At 35.1% G+C, this 27,913-nt stretch overlaps 3 protein-coding genes across 3 annotated transcripts in view; 2 read left to right on the plus strand and 1 right to left on the minus strand.

Annotated features, from left to right (window-relative positions):
* The first annotated feature begins 526 nt into the window (after positions 1–526).
* Positions 527–6,188, plus strand: LOC113521325 (alanyl-tRNA editing protein Aarsd1). Its single transcript, XM_052902981.1, has 8 exons — positions 527–803; positions 1,104–1,232; positions 1,548–1,707; positions 2,831–3,042; positions 3,584–3,690; positions 3,949–4,089; positions 4,279–4,593; positions 5,476–6,188. The coding sequence occupies exons 1-8, from the start codon at positions 765–767 to the stop codon at positions 5,603–5,605; spliced, it is 1,233 nt and encodes a 410-aa protein (XP_052758941.1). The 5' UTR covers positions 527–764; the 3' UTR covers positions 5,606–6,188.
* On the minus strand, positions 5,568–10,619 carry LOC113513115 (ER membrane protein complex subunit 8/9 homolog). The gene is made up of 4 exons (XM_052902982.1): positions 10,153–10,619; positions 8,873–9,022; positions 8,103–8,208; positions 5,568–6,552 (listed from the first exon to the last, which is right to left on the minus strand). The coding sequence occupies exons 1-4, from the start codon at positions 10,363–10,365 to the stop codon at positions 6,368–6,370; spliced, it is 654 nt and encodes a 217-aa protein (XP_052758942.1). The 5' UTR covers positions 10,366–10,619; the 3' UTR covers positions 5,568–6,367.
* A 673-nt stretch (positions 10,620–11,292) lies between these two features.
* LOC113520079 (1-phosphatidylinositol 3-phosphate 5-kinase) overlaps positions 11,293–27,913 on the plus strand; it is a 42,037-nt gene continuing 25,416 nt past the window's right edge. Inside the window, exons 1-13 of the mRNA XM_052902983.1 lie at positions 11,293–11,732; positions 13,178–13,346; positions 14,327–14,460; positions 15,677–15,843; positions 18,376–18,459; positions 19,597–19,769; positions 20,341–20,439; positions 21,683–21,739; positions 22,648–22,809; positions 23,037–23,157; positions 23,437–23,545; positions 24,694–24,946; positions 25,662–26,352. Of these exons, the coding sequence (XP_052758943.1) occupies positions 11,421–11,732; positions 13,178–13,346; positions 14,327–14,460; positions 15,677–15,843; positions 18,376–18,459; positions 19,597–19,769; positions 20,341–20,439; positions 21,683–21,739; positions 22,648–22,809; positions 23,037–23,157; positions 23,437–23,545; positions 24,694–24,946; positions 25,662–26,352 (2,531 nt within the window). The 5' untranslated portion in view covers positions 11,293–11,420. The remainder of the gene's footprint in view (positions 11,733–13,177; positions 13,347–14,326; positions 14,461–15,676; positions 15,844–18,375; positions 18,460–19,596; positions 19,770–20,340; positions 20,440–21,682; positions 21,740–22,647; positions 22,810–23,036; positions 23,158–23,436; positions 23,546–24,693; positions 24,947–25,661; positions 26,353–27,913) is intronic.

Consider the following 27,913-nt stretch of genomic DNA (forward strand, 5'->3'; position numbering starts at 1 on the left):
TTAGGATTATCTTCAAAAAACCCGAAAATATCCCGCACTCAATCCCGCTTCTCTTAAGATTTCCTTCTTGTTTCAAAGCTATTTTCACTTATATTACTACAACATTCAAGGATCTATAAGAATACTTTTATTGAATTGCAAGACAATGATTTTTTATAATTATTTATTTTTAATTTGATAAATCCACTGGTTTAAGAAAACTCAAGAAAAGATATTTATGAAAATGTACTTACCGGATTTGACAAATGAAATATTGAAGATTATGACAATAATTGAAGCGACATTAGAAAAATAAAATTCCAGACAAATTATCTTTTTGAAGACTAGGCAGCATGGTCTCCGACCTTAGCCTGTTCCAAACGGAACAAACGTACTAAAAAAAAAAAAAAAAAACATTAGGTCGATTCTGAGTTATCATATCTCTAAACTTATTTTTAAAATTTCAAATTGAAAACTTTAAGTCTATATTAAGGACCAATAAGAACTAATTTTTCTAATTTAAGATAAAATTATTATAAATCAAATTTAAGAGGATCTATAAAATAGTAATTTTACAAAATTATTAAATTAAAATATTAGGTTAAGAGATAATATTAGAGAATTGGCACCTCATAACAGATCTTTTGATTTAATTTTAGTAACAAATTCAAATTGAAATTTTTTTTTTTATTTTATATTGTTTTGTATACTGAGCAAGTACAGTACTTCATTTTCTATTATTCATGAAATTTATAAACAATTTGGTGTGAGAGTAATATTAAAAAATGGTTTTTAAATGCCAAGAGGATAGTTTCTTAAAAGAAGTAAGTAACAGTAAGGTTATATTATACATTAATAATTAATTAATTAAATAAACCATATATTATTTTGATATATAGTGGTCAGTACCTTTACATTATATACTTTTACCTATATTTTTTTATAAGTACCTTTGTATTACTTAGTACTAGAATATTTTTTTAAGATCTAAGATTTAATACCACGGATTTGTTTTTAAATAGATGCTGTAATGGTATGCAAAGTACTAGTTTTCATTTGTTTTTTTATTAAAACTAAATTGAGCTATAAAAAGTATATTTTTTAAAAGCTGTTTTTCTTTTTAGTTTACTTCTAAAGTTGTGAAATGTGAGAAAACCAAAGATCCAATAATAGAATATGGGAAAACAATCAAGTTTGAAGGCTACCAAGTTACTTTGGAGAACACCATTTTATTCCCAGCTGGTGGAGGCCAAGTAAGTAAAATTCAGCTGTGGATTGTCTTTACTGTATTAGGTATTTTTGTATTAACAATTGAAATAAACTTTCCCATGAATGTTCTAAAAGATGGCTAAGGGAATTTAATGGTCAAGGGATGTGCTGCAGTGTACCTCATAAAACATTACCAAAGCTTAACTGTTGTTGTCAACCCACATGCCAAGTTTGGCAACTTCTTGCAAAACTCCCCAATAGGGAGGCCTATGTTCAGCAAAGACAGTTATCGGCTGATATGATGAATTGAAATAATTTATATTTATTAAATTGTAATAAAAAAATATGGCAAATTTTAGCCCCATGATATTGGCTGGTTGAATGACAAAGAAGTACTCCAAGTGCTGAGGAAAGGAGATGAAGCTCTGCACTTTGTCAATGAACCATTAGATGTAGGGACAGAAGTGACACAGAAGATCAACTGGGACAGACGGTTTGACCACATGCAGCAACATTCTGGTATGTAAATATGAATATGGAATAGCAAATAAGCTGCTGACCAACCTTGATGGAAAGTGGAGCATTGTTTATAGACAAGAATAGCACCATATTAGTGATATTATTAATCTTTTGGAGAAAACAATAGAGAATATCTATTGTAATATTTAACTTGTTTAAGAAATATTGTTCCTTCATTATTTTATTTATTAGTGACATAAAACAGATCATAACCATAAAATCCTTATCTTATTTTCGTATATGGAGTCAGATAAGCTGTTGTACGTCAACCCATAGGGATCTTTTGTGTTTCCCCTTGCTTTATACCATCATTTCATAGATCCTATGTGTTATCTTAAATATTAGTTACAATTGTGATACAACTAGGTTGCAATCCAATTACATTATGTGCACACCTTGAGTAATTCACGTAAAAGCAGTTTGCAACACAGAGTGCAATTGACATGAGCACATGTAAAAAATGAAATACAGAAAATGCTATATAAATATATAAAAGATAAAACTATGAAAATTTATTCCATGTGTAAAATCATATTTCACAAAAAAAGTGTAAGTTTTTCTAAACAGTAATAATTTTTATAAGTCTGACTATCAGGGGGGGGAAGGGATTGTTAGCAAAGGAGCTTGATAATCCCATTGCTAGCAATATGCCCTATTAGGTCAACCTCCACGTGGTTCCCCCTGGAAACCATAGTGAACAATTCTTATTGAATTCGTCACAATGGGCTAACTGACCTGCTTCATCTTCACCTATCATCCTTCGCAGGTGCCCCGCCGGTGTTACCGATAGCGTGGGTAGGGTTACCATTCCATTATCATCCATTAAAAAAAAAAACACCTCTATCTCCAGAATACTAAACAATCTTGTACCTGTGATAATATTTAATTTAATATTAAAAGTTTAATTTTATAAAGAAAATAATGATAAACCCTACTGTATGACAGTTAGTTGTATTTTTAATTGATCCTATTCATCACCATTATAATCCATTATCATCTCACTGTTCCATGAGAGTCCCCATAAAAGGACAATGTTAAATTACAGTAGTTAAACAGCTTGGAAAGATTATTTTGAGTAGTCAGTGCAAGAAAGAATAATATTACATTATTCAAAATATTTTAGGGCAACATCTACTGTCAGCTATTTTGGAGAAAGAGCACAATTTACCAACCACAAGTTGGTGGCTCGGTGCAGATGAGTGCCATGTGGAGCTTGCTTCTAATGTTAGTGATTCCACTATACAAGCCACCGAGGATAGGTGCAATGAGTTGATACGAGCAGCTATACCTGTCACCGTGAAGTTCTGTAAAGCTAACGATCCAGATTTGGCAGAGGTCAATATTTTTTATTTTATTGTACTGGAAATGTACATACAAAGTAAAGAAAATTATCACTTCTGAGGACTAAGGTCTGGAGGATGCCTTTATAAGTTATTTATTTATTTAAACTTTAATGCACTGTGAAACTATGTACATATGGCGGACTTAACATTGGATGGTGTTCTCTATCAATTATCACTCTTTGCAACATTGCAATCTTTGTAAAAGTTGCATTACATAAATGAAATTATCTGTTTATTTAAAAAAAATAGAGTGCTATATTTTTAATTATTTAAAAATAATTAATTTTAAACTTTCACGTTGTTTACACATATATTAAATCTTATGTTGGGTCTTAACGCGATGAGATATTTTTGCAGGTAAATTTCTCATCGCTTTAAATCTCGACAGTGTATTTAAAATATTTGAGAAATGTTGCAATAACAAATAAAAATTTAAAATATACAATAATAAAAAATATCTCATGTAATTAATGTGCATTCCTTTACACTTTAACCTTATTAAGCTTTACTAAACAACGTTTACTATTTCACAGGCCCATACGAGAGGGTTGCCCAAAGACTGTATGGAAACAATTAGGATTATTTGCATTGGTAACATTGATGAGAACTTGTGTTGCGGTACTCATGTATCAAATTTGAGGTAATTGAATTTATTATGTAGGTATGTAGAGAATTAGTGTGTAACCTTGTATATACTATGACAACTATTTAACTTCTATTTAACTGGATACGTATTCTCATTAGATGACATTAATGTACTATTATCACAGAGAGAGGCCACGAGATTTATAATATATATATATATATATTTATATATATATATATATATATATATATATATATATATATATATATATATATAATAGATAATAGTCATACAGTAATTTTAATCTTTCAGCCAATTGCAAATGGTAAAATTCCTCGGCACTGAACCAGGGAAGAAAGGCAAGACAAACTTGAAATTCGTAGTCGGTAATAGGGTCACTAAGTTCTTCCAACGAATGTTGGACAGGGAAAAGGCTTTAACCGGATTATTAAAGTGAGTATATATTTTTATGAAATTGTAGTGACTTCTGTACCAATGGCGTAAAATGCCAGGCACGGTAAAGGCAGACTGGTGATCATCAGTTATCGACTGATATGTTGATGGAATATACCTGAACTGAGACTACAGTTGGCAATCTGTTGTATCATATAATTGCTATATAATCAAAATTTATTATTTCAGAAATGAACCGAATAAACACGAGGAACTAATAGAAAAACTTCAAAAGAAACTTAAAGTGACCAATAAGAATTTACAAAACGTTTTATCCGAATTAGCCCAGTATGAAGTGGACAAAATAAAAAATACACAACCCAGGCCTAAATATGTGTTCCTGTTTAAAAAGGAGGCAACTCCCGACTTCAACCGGGCTATATGTAAAGGTTTAGAGAATGAGAGCCTATTTCTGTTCCTGGTGTCTGAGGAACCAGACAAACCGAAAGAAGGACAAATAATTATTCAGGGTCCAGAAGAGTACTGCAATGCTTTAGGACAACAGTGAGTCTTTTTTTTTATATTAATTTGTTTGTGTTTCTATTGTTAATTAGTTATGTTTATAGTCACCATCTCCAAATAATATCTAATGTATGTAGAAATTGATGAATTATTAATATATAAAAAAATAATATTTTTAATTAAATAGTCACGATGATTGTTTATTAAAATTGTGTTCCACAAAACAAAAAGATTTCAATTGTGGTAAAACCAGTTATTTTGATTTAAAACAAAATAACTGAATTGATTTTGTTAAAATTTCTATACATATTATTTATTAGGTAATACTTGTTTTTTTTTTTTTATGCAACTTAGAATGGTAACAAGCTGACGGCTTACCTGATGGAAAGTGGTAACCGTCGCCTATTTTATTTATTTATTTAATTTTTATTATATCAAAAAATACATGTTACAATTTTATATTTGTTCCCAAGACTTTGCACTAGGATTCCCTGTGTTGTGGAGTTTTGGGCCCTCTTCTATTTGCAAAACTTATTAACTAATATATAAACTTTGGAACTTCTATGAACTTTTGTGGAACCAATCTGTAAGTATATCTTTTTAGGTAAAAAAAATTTCAAATCAGTTTACAGTAACAGAGTTATGAAATAACAAACATAAGAAAAAATAAAACCAAACTGAGAACCACCTTCTTTTTGAAGTCAGTCGACAATAGTTTGATCCTCGAAGTATGAGGTGTGGTGTATCTAAAGAAACAGTGATTTGAGACTAGAAAAAAACAATATACTTATTCCATTTAAATATGAAAACATATACTAAACTGTTTAAAGTAAACTTTTAAATGACAACGAATTAGACTTGCCACCACACCAATGACATTTTTTCAATCTGATTCTAATTTTATATCTTTGTTTATTTTTTCAGAATTATTGACTTATTAAAAGGCAAAGGAACATTTAAACACGGAAAGTTTCAAGGAAAAGCTGGCGACTTGAGTGCAATTAATAAATGCAAAAAACTTATAGAAGATTACTTTAATAATAGCTTGTCATAAATTCACAATATTTTACTATAATAAGTAGTATAATTTGTTTTGTAAATAACAACTGAAAATATTAAATATAGTACATAAGTTACGATTATAATTATTATAATTTCAAACTAAGGAATGAAAATAACCAACAACCAACAATTGCAAAAAATAACAATTTTAGAACAAATTACTTTTACATGTTATATACTATTTATGAAACATGTGTTTTTATTTTTACATTGTTTTATACATATAAATTAACGGGAATTTAATGAGCTTACCAAGTGTTGTTTCCAACTTAAATAACCTAGCGAGAAACACGACATCCGGGTGAATTTGGAAAAAATACCGAAATTGAGAAATATTACTTCATTCATTCAATCCACGTGAAACATACAATTACTCCCTAAGAATATAGGTAACTCGAACCAACTCAAACTTTTCTTAAAACATATTTATTTTTATCTATGGATTTGTAACGGAATTTAATAAATTGTAGATCATAAATACAAATAAAAAAATCACACACACATTTTTTAAATTTACGTAAAACTTATATGCCAATGTCATATATTATTCTTTCAAATAAAATGTGGCACACTTACATAGAATTAGTTGATTTATTCTATGGATGATTAGGTAGTTACATTTATTACAGTTTTGTATGTTTTTTAAATAGTAGAATGAAATTCATACAGTAACTTTTTGAAAATAACATCTTATTATAATATACAGTTATATCCCATAGTTACTTAAAATTGAACTACAAAGTTAAATCTTACATTATCGATAATCTTTTTCCTTGCAATCAATTGTATTGGATGCGTTTATGCTCGCAATCAGCTTCTCTATGCCCAGGTTGGTCCAGTCTTGTGACAGGTCATCCAAATAGTTATCAAAGTCCACTAAATCTTTTTGAACGCCCCGTTCTAGTAAATGCGACACTGTTACAAATGCATAAGGTGTATCTGTAAAAGGAAATAAAACACAGATTTTTTGACTGAAACACAAATTTACTATTATTATTATTTTATATCTTTATTAATTACTTAAAGTGGGCTTAAAATAACTAAATATCAGGAGCTTACAAATATAAATATAGTAAATATGTCATTTGTAAAATTTTAAAATAATAGCTAGATTTTAAAGAAGATTTTATCATTTTTTTTTTTTTTTTTTTTATAACCTCTGGGTGGCAAACACGCACTCCGCCCCCTGTCTTAACCTTGGGGTGGGGGTTTTGTTTTTTGCCCCGACCCTGAAGAAACCTCTTTACCCCCCTTTTGAAGAACCCCATGCTGTAGTCTCTCGGGAAAACCTCGGCAGGGAGCTCATTCCATAACCTGAGTGTTCGTGGGAGAAAGCATCTCTGAAACCGCGTTGTACGCGACCATTTAGGCTGTAAGGTATGAGGGTGAACTCCCTGCCGATGGCGAGCCGTACGATGATAGAAAGTGGCCGTAGGCATCATATTGAATAATTCCTCTGAGCACAATCCGTTGTATAAGCGGTAGAACACGCAGAGTGAGGCAAAATCTCTCCTAAGACTTAAGGGTTCGATACCGCTTGCAAGCATGGGATCATCGACAATTCTCATAGCTCGTCGTTGCACTGAGTCGAAGGGTTCAAGCTGGTATCTAGGTGCTCCCGCCCATAAGTGACAGTATCATTTAAAGACTTTGACAATATAAAATTACAGAAATATTAATAGTAAACAGCTAACACAGTAATTTGTTTTCCTTTATCCCGCCCTTAACGTAACATAGCCTTCGACTACTGAACATAAATCTCCCCCTTGGGGAGTTTTGCCAGTAGTTGCCACACTTAGCAGGTGGATTGGTAACCACAGTTAGGCCTTGGAGATGTCTTAAGAGGGATGTTACTGTCCAAAACCTTGTGGCGTCTGTAAATATTGTAAATATTCATCTCATAGCCACTTGTCAACATCATTACTTTCTTTTCCATCAAGTAGGTTAATTTAATTGTACATAGATATTTCACCTCTATCTTTCGGACTGGACGTACAGACATGACAGCGACGTTTACTTCTCACATTCAATTCTGCTGTCATTCTCTCATTTTATGTAAATAATCAAGTTAGTTGTTATTTATTTCCTCCAAACAACTACAACCTCACCCTCTTTAATCACCTCTTACTACTCCTACTGGAAAGGAAGGGGTGGCCTATTCTATGCCGGGACCATATGGACATTTGTTGTGTTGCTGTAATTTTACTTTTCACTTTGTCTTAAATTAAAACCTTGCATTTGTAAGGGGTGGGATGCTGCTGCCCATTTTTGCCCTCATTAGTCGCCTCTACAACATCCACGGAAAAGGAAAGGGTGGCCTATTCTACGCCAGGACCACAGGACAATTATTAACATGTATAATTTTATTAGCTGAACTCTCTCATAGCTTTTTTAATTTTTTTTAAAACAATAACCGCTTGGAGCTTATTTTTCATGTGCACTATCTCACATGTGTTACTGGTAGGTTAAAATAAATAAATTATACTTACGGAACATCACTTTATTAGCATCCTTTAGCTTCCACTTGCCCTCACTGTACTTGTACAAGTTAATCGCTGGGGAGTCTAAATGCTGCACAACCTTTTTGTTATTCACCTTAAAAAAAGGAAATGCATTATGGGCATAAGTTTCTTATAACATTAGGGCTGGTTAACATAATGCAACTTGTGCTACCATATTAAAGATTATCAAAGGTTCTCCTACAGTGCATGCTCCATTTACAGGTTTAGTCATCTTGGCAACTTAAATTAGTATACTATTATAATATTCATAAAAGGTGACACTCAGTGGTGGACAAACTTTAAATAATAAATCTTTTTATTGTACATAAAAGAGATGTATATAAAGAGTATTCATACAGAATGTGCTTTACAAAAGGTGGCTTTATCGCTAAAAACAATATCTTACAGAAAACCTGGATATAAAATAAATATATAAAATATACAAAACAAAATGTATTTTTATTATGAAACAATTCTCCAATTTTATAGTTGCAAAATTTATTTACATTTATAATGTTGCCTTATATCAAGATGTTAAACACATAATGATAGGGGTTATAGGCAGTAAGCAGCTTGATTTAAGCAACCATTTACTTATATGTCAGAAATGATGCTTTTTTTGTCTTACAAGCAAGAAAAGATGCATTTCTGACTGAAATGTTTAATTATCCACTACCTTTAATTTCTTCATAATGGTTTAAGTGTGATTGAGAGTTAAAAAAAAAATTAAAGTACATAATAAGTAAATAATTAATTACCACAATGAACACAGCTGATGGGAAATGTTCAACAATTTTCTCAGCTATCTTTTGTCCAGGACACTTTTCCACAGTGTTGTCTCTGAAGTTCTCACATGCTGCATAGTAGCCAGCTATGATACGGTTGTCCGATTGAGCCATAGTTTCAATCTGAAATGTTTTTTTTTAACAAATAAACACTGAATAGTTGTAGTATCTTCTCTATTGGTATATACTAGAAGGATACCAGTGAGATATGACAGGTGAAGATGAAGTCAGATTAATCAGCCCATTGTATGAATGAATGAGTATACTTTATTTGCATTATACAATATAGGAAATAAACAAGACAATTTACAAACATAACGATACAATTGTATAAGTACAGTAAGGCGGTCTTATTGCTGATAGCAATCTTTTCAAGACAACCTTAAGGTAATGGACTAATTGTTGTACAAGTAGGTATAATAGTGCTTTATAATTAAAAAAGCATCTTTTGCAAATTAAAAATATATAAAAATTTATACATATATACATACATATATATACATACATATACATATCAATCAAACCATTGTAATAAATTCATAAGAACTTAATCACAATAGTTTTCAGGGGGAATACATGGAGGTTGCATATTGTTAGCTATATTTATTGAATATAATTTTCTTTATTGCTAAACATTTTTTTTAACATTTATTTATTGAAACCATAAAAATTTGTTACAAATTACAAAAGTAGGGTAGTGTATGATAACAGCCACATTAGTTAAAATAACTGTGGGGCTGTGAACACCCACCTTTTCAAGGCAGAGGTGCTAGCCTTCCAGTAGAATAAATATTACTGACAATTAACTAAAGTTAGTGTTAGCATATAGCGTGTACATATAGCACATATATATATGCCTAACATACATATAAACATTTAGACATTTAGTTTTACATTATATCATGTTAGTTTATTTATGTAGTTATTAACAATTCCTTCCCTCTCAAATGATTACCTCATTAGTACATAGGTATTTTTTTTAACAGAATGAAAATAGATTGGTATGACTGTGCAATCAGTATATATAGTGGGTTTAGGTAGCAAACAGTGGCAAATACAACAGAAATTATCCACAATGGTTTCAAAGAGGGTCTGCGTGGTGGGCCAATCTGATAGAATAACAACGGGAGCATTTCTTCATTACTAGTTGTATGTGAACCTTATTAAATAAATAAATAAATTACTAATAACCTATCATTTCTAGATAGGCAGGTCGGAGTGCAGTTATGACTAGCTATTAGCGACTTTAATACCTGTGTTAATGCAACTTCAGCCATAGGTGATAAGTTATGGCTGTGATGAAAAAGGGGAATGGTATCTACGATATCCAAGTCCTGATTTTTAGCTCCATCCCTGATCTTCGTTCCGTCGGCAAGAAGGACTCCATTTATAGCCGAATGCGGATACTTTGCCGCGTGCAAGATTATTTTAGCATATGCGGATGTCTCTAATGAAACTTCACCCATTGTTTAATTTGTTGTAATTTAAGCAAAAAAAATAACAAAATAGATCGTTCTTTGAGAATGTTAATTGTTTGCTGCTTTACATAGGTTCTTAGATATTTTTTAAATTCTCTCTATAATTGTACGCACTTTTTTGTTTTGATAATTTGATTTAATCTTTTATCAATTAATTTCAATGAATTTAAAACTAGAATCCATTACCAATTAGATAAAAATGGGAAATCGGTAATTAAGAAATTGACAATGACAATGACAAGTGCCTGCCTGTACTTCACCGATTAAGTCGGTACCACAGATTAGAGGTACATATCTACTGATGTCCATTCTGAGAAGCCGTTTCTCTAAATTTATTTCTAAAATTAAAATATTATTTTTATGTCACAGCAAAAATTTTACTCTTAACTTATATAAACTAAATTTAAACTAAACTAAACTAAATTTGCATATAAAAATACGGTTCATGATGGTAATAATTTTAAATTTTCATGAGATAGATTAAATACTGAAAGACGATGTAGTGACAAAAATTGAAAAAGGAATGTTGCGTTGGTTTGGTCATTTGGAGAGGATGGATGAAAGAAGAATTACGAAAGAGATTTATCGATCAAGAATGAATGGAGATGTCGGTAGGGGCCGCCCTAGACGGACGTATGTCGACCAAATAGGCGACGTGCTGAAGAAGGGCCAAATTAAAAGTACCCGTAACCGACGAGCGTGTATGACAAGATTGATGAATGTGGAAGAAGCGAAAGAGGTTTGTTTGAATCGAAGCATTTGGCGTTCCATTGTTTCTGCCTACCCTAATGGGAGACAGGCGTGACAGATATGTATGTATGTATGTATAGATTAAATAATGACACTTCAGAATCACTACGTTATTCTTCTGACAGTGACATTGTTAAGTTGCTCATGTCAATGTCATTATTTTTTTATATGCCTACCTACGTCAGCTGAGAAGAAAATGAAATTGTTTTTATTGTTTAAATTTATATAAATAAACATTACTATTAATCAATTAAATGTAATTTTTGATTTACGGATCATTTCATTACATTCTAATGGATAAGTACGATACATCACAGTTGACCGAATTTCCTCGCTTTGAGCCAGAATCAAATCAGAGTGGTGTGTCTACATTTTTTAACAAATTATGGAAATTTCCTATATTTTCACCAAATGATACTGGTGAGAATCTTCAGGATAAACCTACATCTGATGCGAAACAGGATGGTTCACAATCAGACGGTCAGAGTAAACGGGATGGTGATGATACGAAGACGGAAACTGGTAGTTATGCCGTGGAATTAGAAGGCCGTAGTTTGGCTAATGTTTTAAAAAGAATAAGCAGTCTTGTTGCATTAGGATCTGGGGTAAGTAGATAGATAGAGACTACTGTTTCCTCCAAAAGATTACAGTAGTAAACAATAGACAGCCTTATTACTAAAAGAGATAAGGCCGCTCATAACTATCGAAGTCATAATAATAAAAATAATAATAATAGCCTTTATTAACAATCTTACAATATAGTTATAATAATTTAGTTATTTGTTTGACACCGGTACGTGAAGATTGTCTTGCTGTCCAGCATAGGCCTCCCCTAGAGTTCTCCACTGAATGCGATTCTGCGCTTGTCTTTTCCAGGTGTGTCCCGCTATTTTTTTGATATCGTCTTCCCATCTACGACGCTGTCTCCTTTTTTTTTTCTTTTATATTGTCTCGGTACCACTCTGTAATATCCTTAGACCATTTTTCTTTATTTATTCTAACTATATGTCCTGCCCACCTCCATTTTAGTTTCTTGATACAGTAAGTAACATCCGTGAATTCAGTTTTCTTCCTTATAGTGTCCAGTTTTACTTTATCTCGAATTATCGAAGTCATACTGTACTATAAATATTTATGTAGTGAGCAGCACAGCCTTAAACCACACTCATGAATAAGGGCTCCTATTGAGTTATAAACTAGTATGGCAACCCCAAATTTAAAATGTGAATAAAAGCCAGTATAAATAATTACAATAAAGTGGTTATAGTATAGTATAGTATAGGGGTATACAGCATAGGGTCTGTTCAAGATTTTCATCCCATCTGGGTAAATTTTTTTTTTTAATCACATGATTGACCTCTGAGGTATGTCTGAATGTTGTAAATTGTGTCACCTCCAAATGTTATTTATATCTTGCTATTTACATCTTCTTTTACTTTCTTATTTCCTATATATTATATATATATATATATATATATATATATATATATATATATATATATATATATATATATATATATATATATATATATATATATATATATATATACTACTATATAACAATTTGTTCCTCCCATACTAATATGGTGCATTCAGCTGTTAAGTATAGAAGCATCTTTTTATTGATATTCATTTATTTATTTTTATTTATTTATTTAAGGCAAACACACCGCTAGAGCAATACATAATTACATACTTGAATAGTAATTTGACAGCCACTAAAGTTTGCACAAATGTATAATACAAGTGAAGGAAACACAAAATTAAACAATACTGTTGAAAACTACAACAACAATTGTCAATAATAATGCTCAAGTGTTAACACAGCCGTCCATTTTTTTAGAACAACACATTATTTGAGAATAATACCTATATAATTATTAAATAAAAAATAAAAAAAAATATGAAAATAAATTTAAATAAAAAAAAAAACATGTTTCTTTGATGAAAACAAACTTCACTCTTAAAAAGATGCTCATGATTACACCCTGTATATCCAATCACTATTATTATTATATGATAGATGCAAAATATAAAAATGTTCCCCCAGGGTGGCACGAGATATGCAGACACAGAGCTCGCCCGCTACTGGATGCCGGATGATATTTCCCGCGAGTGCTACGAGTGTGCGGCGCGGTTCAGCACTCTACGCCGTCGCCATCACTGCCGCGTGTGTGGCCAGATATTCTGCTCCAGATGCTGCAGCCAGAGAGTGCCAGGTACAGTTCATCCACATAATGTTTACAATCAGCATTATTGTCAATATTCTTTATGAAGACAATATGAACCTGACAATCCATCTGTTTCAGATTCAATTTAATGTGTGAATGAACTCTTTTTAATAGGGGGGAAAGGGATTGTTAGTAATGGAGACTGAGAGTCCCATTGCTAGCAATATACCCAACCAGGTTGACCTCCTCGCGGTTCTCCCTGGAAACTATCATGGTTAATTTCTGATTAATTCATCATGATGGGCTAACTGACCTGTTTTCATTCTCATCTTGATAGATAGATCTGGCGGAGCACCAGTGAAGGGATCACCCTTGCTCCGCCAGCGTATCCTGTCAGCGCAGGCGGGGTTACCATACCATTTAAAAAAAAATACTGGCCACTGATACTTTTTTACTATTAAAAATATAATGCATTCTATTCATTCTATTCTAATTTTGTAAAAAAAGAATGTTGATAACATAATAGGTATCTCGTCTTCTTTATAAATATATAATAGTTTAGCCCCATTTGTATCGCAATTATTGCAGTTTTCAACACCATCTGATAGAAAATGGTCACCGTAGCCTATAAACAAGAACCTAAAGAATCCAACTGAATGTTAAGGTGTTAAACCTATATTCATAGTTTGTCATTCCTGCTCTAAAAATAAAGTACTTTTCTATCTTAATTTTACATAATATACAAAGCATAATATAATATTTTAATATATTTTCACATAACAAAAATTAATAAAGGACTTAATAAATTAGTTACGTCCATAGTACTGCTCATGTGATGCTCACCTATAGTGACAGTTACCACTTTTCATCAGGTGGGTCGTCAGCTTGTTTGCCATTCTAAGTTGCATAAAAAAAAAGAAAATGATTTAAATTTAATGCATAAAGTTTGTTTTCAACCTTCTATATATTCAAAGTCTTCTTTTTTTCCTGATTTATATTTTATTTGGTGAAATCATTTTTGTATTCAGGACAAATTTTCGGTTGCGCGGACGGACTTCGTGTTTGCAACTACTGTTGTAATGTGGTGCTGAGTTATTTGAAAGAGAACGACATGACTGGCGATATATCACCGGACCTGAGGGTGTTACAGGAGAATTTGCAGGTTAACATTATTATTATTATTCAAATTAATTATATCAATGAAAAATAATATTTATTTACGTACTGCACGAGATGGCGTTTGTGAGACGTCGCCATATTTTGTACGATTATACCTTATAAAGTAAAAGTTGCCAGTAAGATCCTGGCATAGAATGGGTCACCCCTTCCTTCCCCTGGGTGTTGTATGAGATTTTAAGGATACTAAGGGATTTTAAGGATTGAGAAATGGGCAACAGTGTCACTCTTAAAACATCACCAAAAGCCAAACTACGGTTGCTAATTTGCCTGCCAAGTGTGGCAACTTAATAGAATCCTCTTTTATGGGTTAGGCCCATGTTACTAGTATAGTAATTTATTATCTGTGCCCTATGTTCAGCAGTGGACAGTTAATGGCTAATATGTCGTATATAATTATTATTTGAAGTCGGCGTAATATGTTTTTTATCCATATTACAAAAAGATTTAGCTTATAGTTTTACGACCGGCCGCCTGTCTGACGTCAACCCTTTTTGGCGTAATATGACATATAATAAAAGTAATAAATGATGCTAGTAAAAATATTATTTACTTTTAATTTCGCCTATTTTTCCTCCTCAAATATCGTTATAAAAAATGAAAATTTATGTCCTTGCACACAGTTCAAAGTATTTTATATTTAGAAAAAAAAATAAACTTTTTATCATGCAATCAATCTTTTCCTGGCTATTAACAGGCAGACAACATAGGCATATGGGGGGAGGGGGGAAGGGATTGATAGCAATGGAGTTTGACAGCCCCATTGCTAGCAATATGCTTTATTAGGTCGACCTCCAATTGGTTCCCCCTGGAAACCATTATGAACAATTCTTGTTGAATTCGTCACGGTGGGCTAACTGACCTGCTTCATCCTCACCTATCATCCTTCACTGGTGCCCCGCCGGTGTATACCGATAGCGCGGGTGGAGTTATCATTCCATTATCATCCATTAAAAAAAAAACATAGGCATATGGCCTAGGCCATGTGGGAAGTTATCAGTCTTTTCCTGATTTATATGTCCATCTCATCTAGAGTTGATTCCCATTGAGTATCTGTCTACATACAATTATAAGTAAAACAGTAAAAAATAGAGTAGAGTCATAAAAAAAATCACATCAATTTAAAAGGGCTTTTATGTAAACCAACTAAAAGTTTATGTTCTCTTTGCATTTCTATAAAATGTATCGTTCAATTTGTTTAGGTGAAATTCCCTGACAACAAATCCACTTCGTCGGCCAACATGGGTCGGGACAACTTCATGTTCTCGCGCGACCAAGAGGAACGCTGCGAGGTGCGCGCCACGCCCAGCGAGACTATACAGGATGTTTATCGACAGCTCTCATTCACTTTGCCCACACAGCAGCACAGGTATATATTTTTTTCAAACTTCAGATGTAAAATATGACATATTCCAGTTATTAGAAATGGGTAATATTCGATATTCTATTGCTAGCAATATATCCAACCAGCTCGACCTCCTCGCGGTTCCCCCTGGAAACTATCATGGTTAATTCCTGATGAATGCATCATGATGGGCTAACTGGCCTGTTTTCATTCTCATCGATCACCCTTCACTGGTGCTCCGCCAGCGTATCCTGTTAGCACGGGCAGGGTTACTATTCCATTTTCACCGGTCAAAAAAAAAATATCCGATATCTATATATCGAGTTCTGGACTTTGATGACCACCCATTGCGATATCGCCTATGACAGACAGATATCTATATTTATTACGAGCGGGTTCTTCTTTTCGATATTATATATTGGATAACCGTTAGATAATATATCTGTTATTGGGCCAATATATATATATATATAGTATATTACTGCGGCGGCCAACCAATGAGGCATTGATGGACGTACGTGCAAATGTGGCAAACTTTAAACTTGTGCCACATAATGCATAAAATCTTAAATTCAGTACCGACAGATGAATACTCAACCCGGTACACATTTTTTTTTTGCTGGGTGAAAATGGTATGGTAACCCCGCCTGCGCTAACGGGATACGCTGGCGGAGCACCAGTGAAGGGTGATCGATGAGAATGAAAACAGGCCAGTTAGCATATCATGATGAATTCATCAGGAATTAACCATGATAGTTTCCAGGGAGAACCGCGAGGAGGTCGACCTGGTTGGGTATATTGCTAGCAATGGGATTCTCAGTCTCCATTACTAACAATCCCTTTCCCCCCACCCGGTACACATTGAGATTTGAAATTTATGAGCGAGAAATTCCGAATCCTCTCATCTTCGATAGAATTTTATTAGTTTTTGAATTATTATTGTTCTTGTTTTTAATTTTTTTTTTTTATACAAGTTGGAATGGCAAACAAGCTGACGGCCCACCTGATGGAAAGTGGTAACCGTCGCCTATACACATGAGCAGTACCACGGACATAACAGAGTATACTGTTTCGCCCATGATACCCCCCATGCGTTGCCATTCCAGAGGACTCAGGTGTTATTCCTCTGTACCCAGTAAATTCACGCCATATCCCACCCTTCAAACCGAAACACAACCATGCAAACACAACTGCTTCACAGTTGAAACACAAATGAGACAGAGATTCCCAAGAAATCGACTTTTGTACAGTCTCCCAAAGTCTAAATATATTGCTATATGTTATCCACCCGTAAGTAATGTGCGTGTTTGGATTGTGATGTCGAAGAAAAGAAATTTAAAAACTTCAAATGTAAAATATAAAGTATTCTAATAGTTAAAAGACGTTTAAAATTTGTAGAACGTTTTAGTTTTTCAAATAAGAAGATTATTTTTTTATATAGATAAATATTGCAGGTCTCTTAAGGCGACGTGGTTTGAAATGAAGTGAGTTTGTGTGTGTGTGTGTGTGTGTGTGTGTGTGCCATTCAAGTTGTCAATACATATGTGTAATAATTATAAAGGCTTGCTCTATGTACAAATATTTGTAGTTAACTTGTACTATTTAGACGTAGTTAGCGGTGCTAGCCAGCGGCGGTCTTACCATTGCTCAGGCTCCGGGCTGTAGGTCTTTGCGAGGCCCTTTGTCCTTCATGAAAAGTATATGATGCGAAAGTAGGTCTGGTTGTTTGAATGAGGTATTTGTCATTTTGTCATGTAATATAATAATGACAAATAGTGACAAATATATATATATATATATATATATAGCGATATATATCCAATATATGATATATATATATATATATATATATATGTATGTATATATATATACGGTATGTATGTATGTATATATATATATATATATATATATATATATATATATATATATATATATATATATATATATATATATATATCAAATAATTGGAAATTTTTTGCTGACTCAAAAAAATAATGTCTTATTTTACATTTTTTTTTACAATTGAATTTTTTATTTGTATATTTTAGTGTTGTTAATTTTGTACATTCGCGATTAAAATGCCTCATTCAGGAAGTTTTTGCGACTTGCCACTAGACAAAATGCCATTCCCTGGTTGTTTAAAATTAGCTTAGATTGTTACGCGAGGCTCCTACAAGAGCAATGCTCCGGGCGATTGCCCTGTTCCCCACCCCTTAAGGTCGCCGCTGGTGCTAGTCGTACCCACGTGAAGTCTTAGATAGTTCTGTTAAAATAAATAAAGTTAAATAACAATAATAACTAGTCGTAGTTAATATTGTTCACTGTCGAACATAGGCCTTCCTTATAAGGAGGGTTTTGCCAGTAGTTGCCACGCTTGGCACAAGGGTTAGCAACCGCAGTTAGACTTTGGTGGTGTTTTAAGTGGGACGCTGCTGTCCATCCCTTAACCATTAAGTTTATTTAGTCGCCTCTTACGACATCTACAGGCAAGGAAGTGCTGACCCATTCGTCAAGTTATATTTTATAAGATTTTCTGTAATTTGTGTGTTTGCGCAGATATCGCCTTGTAAGGTACAACGGGGTATGGCGCGGATGCGACATACTGCAGTGGGTCATGGATAACACCAGTAATAAAACAAGGTATATAATAATATTTTATTTTATTCAATTTCATATCATATTTATAAAAATCGACTTCTTTATAAGCACTTATAAATCGTCATTTTTTTTAAATCTACTGTTTGGTTCGGAAAGTGCTTATTGAAAAGAGCTCGCAAGAAACTCAACAGTTACTCTTTTAAATCTCTGTTAACATTATGTGTATTTATTTAAATGTGCTATCTCTGAAATTACGTGGTCGATAAAAGCCCATGCATGATAGACTAACACCATGCACTTTTGTCATTCAAGTAATCGTTTAGTGTGTAACAGGCTTTGTTCAAAAAGTGTTTTTAATAGCAGTTTTAAACTTATTAAAAGGTAGATCCGAAATATCCTTCGATATCTTATTATAATATTTAATACCCATTCCCATGAAAGACCTAGGAACTTTTTCTAAAAGATACTTCGGAACAGTAAGTTTAAATTATCTAGTGTTAAGATGGTTAAGATCGCTGTTTTAAAAAAACAGTTGAGAATTCTTGCATGTATACAAAATGTTTACATATATTATTAGCCGTTCCGCCATATTGTTTATTTGAATTTTAATAAACATATAATTTGAGTACAATCGTGTTTCGATTGTGTCTTAAACTTAATTCTAATCTGATATAGTTCGTGTAAATAATAAGTGTCTATCTATTTAAATGATATCTATGTATAATGCAATTGTATTTTATAATGTAATTATTATTTTTAATCAAAGTTTTATATAATTAATAATTACTGGTGAGCTGTAATACAGGTATCCTTATACCTGTCTCAGGCACCAGTCTCTCACAATTATATTTATAATTTGATTACCTTAATATAAGCATGTCTCATTGTATCTCACTGTGATGAATTGTGAAGAGAAATAAATCTATTTATTATTATTATTATTATAAATTTTTATACCTTATGATTGTGAAATATAACACACTACACTATGCAAATAAATGATTGTTAGATTGATTAAAAATAGTGTGACATCAATAATTTAATAAAGAATAAGAATAAGATAAAATAAAGATAATTAATGAGAAACAAACTGTCAAGAGTGTATGCGTGCATGCGTGTGTGCGTGCGTGTACGTGTGCGTGCGTGCGTGCGTGCGTGTACAGTGGTGGGCTGGCGCAGGGTGCAGGCGACGCAGGTGTGCCAGGCGCTGGTGGCGGGCGGCCACGTGGAGTGCGTGGCGGACCTGCCGCACTTCGCGGACTACGCGCTCTACCGGCCCACCGCGCCGCCGCCGCCGCTCGCCCTGCACCACCACCAGCACCACCAGCACCACCAGCACCGGCAGCCCTCGCGTTCGTATTCTCTCTGTATTCGCTTTATATTGTCACATCACTGCATCTTTACGCAGGGCGACGGTTAGCCAACCCCGCACCACTCACGACGTTTATTTATATTTATCTTTCATATATTTCTGACATATTTTTCCCACCAGCCGATACTATTTACAATAGTACCAGCTCGACCCGCCGGGTTCAAACTTACTTACGCACAGGAAGAACCCTGCGCAGTCAAAGCCCGGGCAAAAGTACTAACTCGAGGTCCGCATCTGCGTCCCCGTATGGGGATGTAGACGACCCTGTATTATTACTGTATCTTTTGTCTGAAGTGAATTTTATTAAAAAAAAAAATCTTTAAAAGTGGTATACGATTCTCATAAAAGATGTATAGAGTTTAATTTATTTATTTATTTATTTTACTGAGAAATAATTAATTTACATGTAAGATTTGTAAAAGATTTTAGTATTTATGAATAATGCTCTACTGCTCTTATTAAGTCATCAATTTTTTCTTAAATTAATCCCATGTACAAACATCGTTTATTTACAATTTTATTATAATTTACAATGATTATTGCAATGACAGCGGAAGATTCGAGTCGCCTTGTGGAGAGTACGTCGTCGTACTGCCTCGACTTGAATCTCGACAACAGTTCCGCGAGACTAATCAAAGCTCCCAGAACAGGTGTGTGACCCTCAATATTTGTCACTACGATATAACCAAGGGGAAAAGGATTGTATACATAGTATTAGGGTCTAGCAGCTGCATTAAGGGGGAAAGGGATTGTTAGTAATGAGGTTTAACAGACACATTGTTAGCAATGCACTCTCTCAGGTCACCAACTGACCTGCCTTCATGTTCACCTGTCACCCTTCACTGGTACCTCGCTAGTATACACCGATAACGCAGACGGGGTTACCATAAAAAAAAACAGCTCCATTACGAGCAAAATATCCCATCAGGTCGATCACCACGTGTTTCTCCTTGCAAACCATAGTGATTAATTCTTGAATTTGTCACAATGCGCTAACTGAAATGCTTTCATTCTCACCTATCAATTTCAAATTTAAATCATCTTTAATAAATTCAAATATATATTATTTCAAATAGACTTGTTTACAAGCACTTTTATATCTTCATTATTTTAAATCTACTGTAGGGTTCGGAACATTGTTATCTGTTGAGAAGAGACCTCAAGAAACTCAACAGTAACTCTTTTAAATCTCTGTTAACATTATATGTATTTATTTAAATGTACTATGTCTACAATTACATGGTTATTAAAAGCCCGTACTCCATTATCTCTCACTGGTGCCCCATCAGTGTATAACCAATAGTGCAGGTAGGGCAACCACTCCATTTTCATCCGTTAAAAAAAACTACATTACAACAGTGTTCCGTTTGGTGATGGACTCAAAGTCTAATAACTGTTCATTTTCATGTCCAAGATGACGTATTTGTTGATTAAAGCATAATACACCTATGAAATAGAAGGAAACCTCGAAATGAAATGTTATACTCATAGTCGGCGATAGTCACTTATCATCAGGTAAACCACATGTTCCTTTGCCCCCTGTGTCATAACAAAAACTAACATTTCAAATTCAAATCACAACATATTTTTTTAATTGAAAATGTATCAACCTCCTTATTTCAGTCGTTAACAATCCACTGCTGAACCTTCTCCATAAGAAGAGTTTTGCCAGTGGAAGGCGAGTTGGCAACCGCAATTAGTCTTTTTAGAGATATTTTAAGAGGGACGCTGCTCCTCATCCCTCTTCTGTTAAGTTCCTTCAGTCGCCACTGACGATACCCACAGGAAAGGAAGGGATGCCATATTCTATGTCTGGACCACAAGGTCATTTAACCTCTTAATTGGTGTTATTTGAAAAGAATTTTTAGAGTTAATGTAGGACTTTATTTTCAGAAGTCCAATCTTCGCCGTCCAGTGAAGAAGATAACCCAGTATTAGAGCAAAGTGAAGGTAACTTGCATCTTATGGTGATGTTTATTACCATAGAATATACACGTAACATCCAATGCAGTTCTCTCTCTTTTCATTTAACAGTTTCCTCCTGTTGGTGCAACTAATTTATGCGTTCTCTTCCAGCCAGCTCTATCTCATGCCATATCTTTGACCTCTACATACGACATGACACCTAGTGCTTGCTTTATCTGTCCCATGTCCCATGTCCCATTCCTCGGTCTTCTCCTTCCTCTTTTGCCCTTTTACTTTTCCTTCTGTTATGCTCTATAAAGAATCGCCATGTCGTATAAGGTGGCCCTGAAATTTTGCCTCTTCTATTCTCTGTTGTTTTATTATTGTTCTTTTCTCATTCACGCTTTTCAAGACATCCTTATTCGTTACTTTTTCTGTCCAGCTTATCCTTTCCATTATCTTTCATGTCAACATTTCAAATGCCTCAACTATCTTTCATTCCTTTTGCGTCATTATCCATGTTACACTGGATATTACGTCTGCTTAAAATATACCTATATCTGTCTAAACTGGCAACACTGGTATTGTCGCCCGTGAACAAAAATTCCTTTTGTGTATACATAAGGCATAAATTATACAGTAATTTCTCATCTCAATCATCATTCATCATCATTTCGACCTCCCCCATAGACTGCCATAAAGAACAGTTCTGAGCCACCTGCATCCACTGACTCCCTGCAACGCATTTTAGGTCGTCGCTCCATTTAGGGGGGAGGGGTCGTCTTACACTGCGTTTGCCCATACGTGGTTGTCACTCAGGAATCTTTCTTCCCCTTTTAAAATTTATAATATCATCCCTAAAACCCTAAAAGCTTTTAAGGGGTTTACTGTGGCCTGTATAAAAGGTACGCTGAGGAGTTTACCTCCATCAGTGATTAGTACTTAACGTCCAGGTGATACAGAGTCGAGCAAGTTGTGCAAAGCTATAGAGGAGTCCGGCGAGGACCACCTGCGGCTGCTGATGCGGCAGTGCGTGGCGCGCGAGGGCCTGGCGCCGTCGTGGGCCGACGTGCTGTACCCGCTGTGTCAGCGCGCTGCCGAAATCATCACGCTTGGTTCGCACACATTACATAACTAAATCTATTAATTTAGAGTTAGATATCCTAAGATAACATTTGGGTTCCCAAGAACATCATAAACTTGCATTACCTATTTATACTAATTGATGTCATGATATGACGTCACTCAGAATGTCATACGTAAACTAAACGTGTTATGTAATATATGAGCAACTGAACAACGAGTGGGTCACAGTGTGCGTGCGCGTACGGTTGCGTTGCAGACATGAGCAGTAACGACATGGACGTGCGCAACTACGTGCAGGTGAAGAAGGTGCCCGGCGGCGAACCGCGCGACTCGCACCTCGTGCACGGCGTCGTGCTCACCAAGAACGTCGCGCACAGGTACCGCATCCACACCCACGCCCACGCCCACGTCTACGTCCACACACACACCCATCCACATACGCACCCACATCCGCATCCACACCCATACACGAACTCACGCCCACACCACACACATGCCCATACACGCATCCACGCACACACATGCACCCACGCCCATACCCACATCCGTATCACGCGTCTTGAGCAAAGCGCTAGCGAGTTACACAAATTACGCCTCGCATATATTTGTTGAAATATATAGTTTTTATTAATAAGTATATATTGCGAACATTTCAGAGGCATGCCCCAAGAGATAAACAATCCTACGGTGCTTCTGTTAGACTGCTCAATTGCGTATCAGCGGGTCGAGGGCAAGCTCACTTCGCTAGAGCCGGTCTTATTGCAGGTAATTTAATTTTGTGATACTTTTACTATGTAATTTTTATAGTAATAACACAATTATGGTTTGATTTAAAGGAGAATAATTGATGGGTTGTGTAACTATTAATAGTGTTCATATATACGTGTCATATATTTATTTTCTATTTTTGTTGTCTGAATATAAATTAATTTATTTCATATAAATATATGATAGTCAAATTTTTTTTTGTAATATATGTATACATAAACATTATATAAATATTACATAATGTGCAACATATATATCCGGTTCGAAGGATCATAAAGAAGAAGAGATTTCTTTTACTGAATTAGATATTATTTTGAGGAAGTCCATATGATTGGTTAGCTGATTAGAATCGTTTTATTTAATTTTAACACTAGGCTTCGAGAAGCGATTTATTAATTTGCCCAAAGATACCTCGTAAATTGGTAATACACGTGTCACAAAATTTACGCGGACGGAATAGCAGTCGAAGATTGATGGCTAATATGGGAGGTTGTAAAAGTTCTGGCATTAATAATACTAGTCACTCTTCGAGCATCGGCAAACGTACGCATACTAATGGTAGCGGAATTAAATAAAATATTTTTTTCTCAAACATGCTTGGAAATGTAAGCATTATTTTGACAATCTTCTTCGAGATAAATAAAAATTGCCTTACGGGTCAGATACATGCGGGCAACGGTCGGCAAAAGTTGTATGAAAATTCATATCTGTCGTGTTTTGCGGCCAGATAAATTACTATATAAACTCATATCTGTCCTGTAATTTAAAAATGGAATGACCTTTTACTTCGAAACATGGCTACCAAGGAGGTAACTAATAAAAGGTTTTATTTAAATTTCGAACTGGCTTGCAAATAGGATGCTGTTTATTAAAAAAAAAAAGGAACATTATGGCGCGTGAAAAATTATTATTGTTCGTTATTCGTCATTGAATTTAAAAAGTAAAATTGTGTTTTTGATCTCCGCGCATTGTTTGAGAAAAGTATTATACAAGCCTCGGCCACAACTAGGCACTGATGTACTCACGTGTGTGTGTCTCGGCTACGCCTCGGGCCACATATGCACGTTCGTCCATGAATGCGAGAGTCGGTGGCCGCTGCAGCTGCAGTGGCGGCGTGACGAGGGGTTGAATGTGTGCGGTGGCAGGAGCAGCAGTACCTGGTGCGGTGCGCGGCGCGCATCTGCGCGCTGCGGCCGCGCGTGGTGCTGGTGCGCGGCGCGGCGGCGCGCGGCGTGCAGGACGCGCTGCGCGGCGCGGGCGTGGCGCTGGCGGCGCGCGTGCCCGAGCGCGCGCTGCGCCGCCTGGCGCGTGCCGCGCGCGCAGACCGCGTCGCCTCCGTCGACGCGCGCATCGCCGCGCCGCGCCTCGGCACCGCGCGCCGCTTCCGCGTGCGCGCCTGTACGTATGCACTCTCTACTGCATCTACTGCGCTAGTATGGTCTTTTTAATAGGTGATAGTGGAATGATAATCCCACCAGTACCAGTGAGGGATGATAGGTGAGGATGAAAAGGTCAATTAGCCCATCGTAATGAATACACTTGGAATTCGGCACGATGATTTCCACAGGGAGCTACGTGGAGATTGACCTAGTTGGGTATATTGCTAGCAATAGGACCCTTAGTCTCCATTATTCACAATTCCTCCCTCCCCCGCACTAGTATGATTAACAACACAAGTTTCAGAAACTGGATTCAATTTCTGAAATTTGCGTGTATTGCATGATAACAAGCACTAAATAGTTTTCTTGATTGATATATAGCAATAGTAGTTAGATAATACAAAGTTCAGCTTTTCGCTGTTATTATATGTAATACCTAACTCATACATCCGGCTCGAAGGACAAAACATAAAAAAGTTATAGATAAAGTTTCAGAAATTTGTCATATTAAACTACTGTTTGTTAATTTATTAAAATAAAATATTTATTATACTTTCTTTGTTTCTTTGTTGCAATTGGCACACAAAAGCTTAACAAGCTCTAATTAGTTAAAATTATTGTAAACTTCCCAATTTCCAAAATATCACTTATACATTAAAACTTATAGTAATTAACCAATTTTCTCGCCCTTCTTTTCTTCTTTAAAATAATGTATATTATTTTTCTATATTCAGATGATAGCAAAACCCTAATGATTCTGGAAGGCTGTGCAGAACCTCACCTAGGCTGCTGCATTCTTCTCCGCGGGGGTTCTTTACAAGAATTAATCAGAGTGAAGAAAGTAACGAAATTCATGCTCCTAGCATGCTATAACTGGAAATTAGAGAAAGCATTCCTCGCAGACATAGAAGCCACACTACCCGAACCCGGAATGACATTTGACGACGATGCAGACACAAATTCTAATGACAAAAATGATTTTACGAAAAGTAAAAATGACAAAGACGAAGCCACTGCAGTGAATAATGATATATTTAGCACTGATGATACACAACCTAATATTGACGTTAATGAATCTTCTGTTAATGATTTAACTGATAATGACACTGAAAAGTCGGATGTGAATAAAATCTCTAGTGGCAATGACTCAAACAGTAATGAAAATAATGATTCTAACAAAAAAATTGTCAGTGATAATGATGCAAATAGTAATGATAATGATTCGAATAAATCGAAGTTTCGAGAATTTGATGATCCATTGCAAAGAGCTAAAACGTACGCTCGTAAGACTGACAGTGAGAAGACATTTAGTGGCGTACCAATACAAGATTTCAGTGATCCATTGCATTCAACTTTGTCTGTAGACGACGATGTGTTTCTACCGAAGGAGGAGGCCAAGTTGAAGGCTGATAATCACACTGATAGGTCAGTATATTATTGATATTTTTTATCTATTAATTTATGTGTCTAATGACGTTTTATGGTAAGGGTTTCATCACTATCTCGTCCCAATTTTATTCAATTTCAGAGAAAGATCAACACTTATAGAGGCATGATTGCTATAAGTCTGATTATAAATGAAAACTACTATGAAAATTCGAATACTCATACAAATTTCCCAAAAGGAAAATAAAAAGTAAATTTGTGTATTAGTTTCGAATTTCGAAATTTTAAACAATATGTGAAAGTATGTCTGGAACTTGATGAGATCCAAATACATTGTGCTTTATTGCACATGTCCGAGAATTGACAGTGCTTTGTAAAGAGAACGCTCTGTGTTTAAATAAATGCTATTGTATGTTCCATGTTAGTATTTTGTGATTTGCGTGCTGTTACTGTGGAGCACTCGTTTATATATATATATATATATATATATATATATATATATATATATATATATATATATATATATATATAATAGATAAATAAATATAAAAAGTTTTACTGAGCAATATGTGTAGGGAGGGTAGAGGTATTGGTACGAGGTCTGTCCGGAAAGTTCGTATAAAAGTGTTCTGGAATGCGAGAAAGAGAGTGGGGAGGCCAGGTAAGCGCAGGACCCCTTCCTTATGTCCCTAACAATGCTTCAGTTCTGGTCTGACCGCCGTGCGGTGCGAACTGGCTTGTCACGCCATCTGTGAAGTTACCTCTTAACGAAACCCCGTCGGCATGGAGACGTGGTGCTTCCGTTGAAGAGCAGCGCGTCGTAATCAAGTTTCTCTCGAAACTCGGCAAGAATGGCCGTGAAATTTTTGCCGATCTCAGAACAGTTTATGGGGATGATGCTGTGAAGGAACCAACCGTCCACAAGTGGCTAAAAAGATTCAGAGAGGGCCGCGCGCGTTCAAGATGACCCACGTTCAGGACGTCCTTCCACTTCACATTCCGACGAAAACGTGGAAAGAATTCGAACTTGTGTTAATGGGGACCGTCGTTTAACGGTCAGACAGGTGGCTGAAGAGCTTAATTTGGGCAAAACCGTGGTCCACGAAATTCTAAGAAACGAACTTCAAATGAAAAAAATTTGCGCCAAGATCGTTCCCAAGCTTTTGTCCCCGGATCAAAAATCACGAAGAGTTGCTTGCTGTGAGGACTGGTTGGAAGCCGAAGAGAATGGTGACTTTTTGAACCGAGTCATCACTGGAGATGAGTCTTGGTTCTACGAATTTGATGTCGAATTAAAATCCCAAAGCAAAGAGTGGAAGACATCCGGGGAACCACGAACAAAAAAATCAAGAAAACGCTCAAATGTCAAGACAATGTTGATTGTTTTTTTCGATGTTCGGGGGATTGTCCATCAAGAATTCGTCCCTCCAGGCCAGACAGTTGATGGAAAATTCTACGTCGATGTGCTCAGACGCCTCAAAGCTCGTGTGGCACGAGTTCGTCCAGAATTGGCGCGAGAGGGGCGTTGGATTCTTCACCACGACAATGCCCCTGCCCACACCTATCTTGTTGTCCGTGAGTTTTTGAGTAAAAATTCCAT

Source organism: Galleria mellonella, unplaced genomic scaffold (genome assembly GCF_026898425.1).
Source record: "Galleria mellonella isolate WM207_F2 unplaced genomic scaffold, CSIRO_AGI_GalMel_v1 utg99, whole genome shotgun sequence".
Taxonomy (NCBI): Eukaryota; Metazoa; Arthropoda; class Insecta; order Lepidoptera; family Pyralidae; genus Galleria; species Galleria mellonella.

Excerpts from the sequence above, each read along its gene's own strand:
- LOC113521325 (XM_052902981.1), top strand. The coding sequence starts at position 765 with ATGGTTTTTAAATGCCAAGAGGATAGTTTCTTAAAAGAA. Across the intron at positions 1,233-1,547 it reads TCCCAGCTGGTGGAGGCCAA|CCCCATGATATTGGCTGGTT; the intron begins GTAAGTAAAATT and ends GGCAAATTTTAG. Across the intron at positions 3,043-3,583 it reads ACGATCCAGATTTGGCAGAG|GCCCATACGAGAGGGTTGCC; the intron begins GTCAATATTTTT and ends ACTATTTCACAG.
- LOC113513115 (XM_052902982.1), bottom strand. The coding sequence starts at position 10,365 with ATGGGTGAAGTTTCATTAGAGACATCCGCATATGCTAAAATAATCTTG. Across the intron at positions 8,209-8,872 it reads CATCAGCTGTGTTCATTGTG|GTGAATAACAAAAAGGTTGT; the intron begins GTAATTAATTAT and ends CCTTTTTTTAAG. Across the intron at positions 6,553-8,102 it reads TGCTAATAAAGTGATGTTCC|ATACACCTTATGCATTTGTA; the intron begins GTAAGTATAATT and ends TTCCTTTTACAG.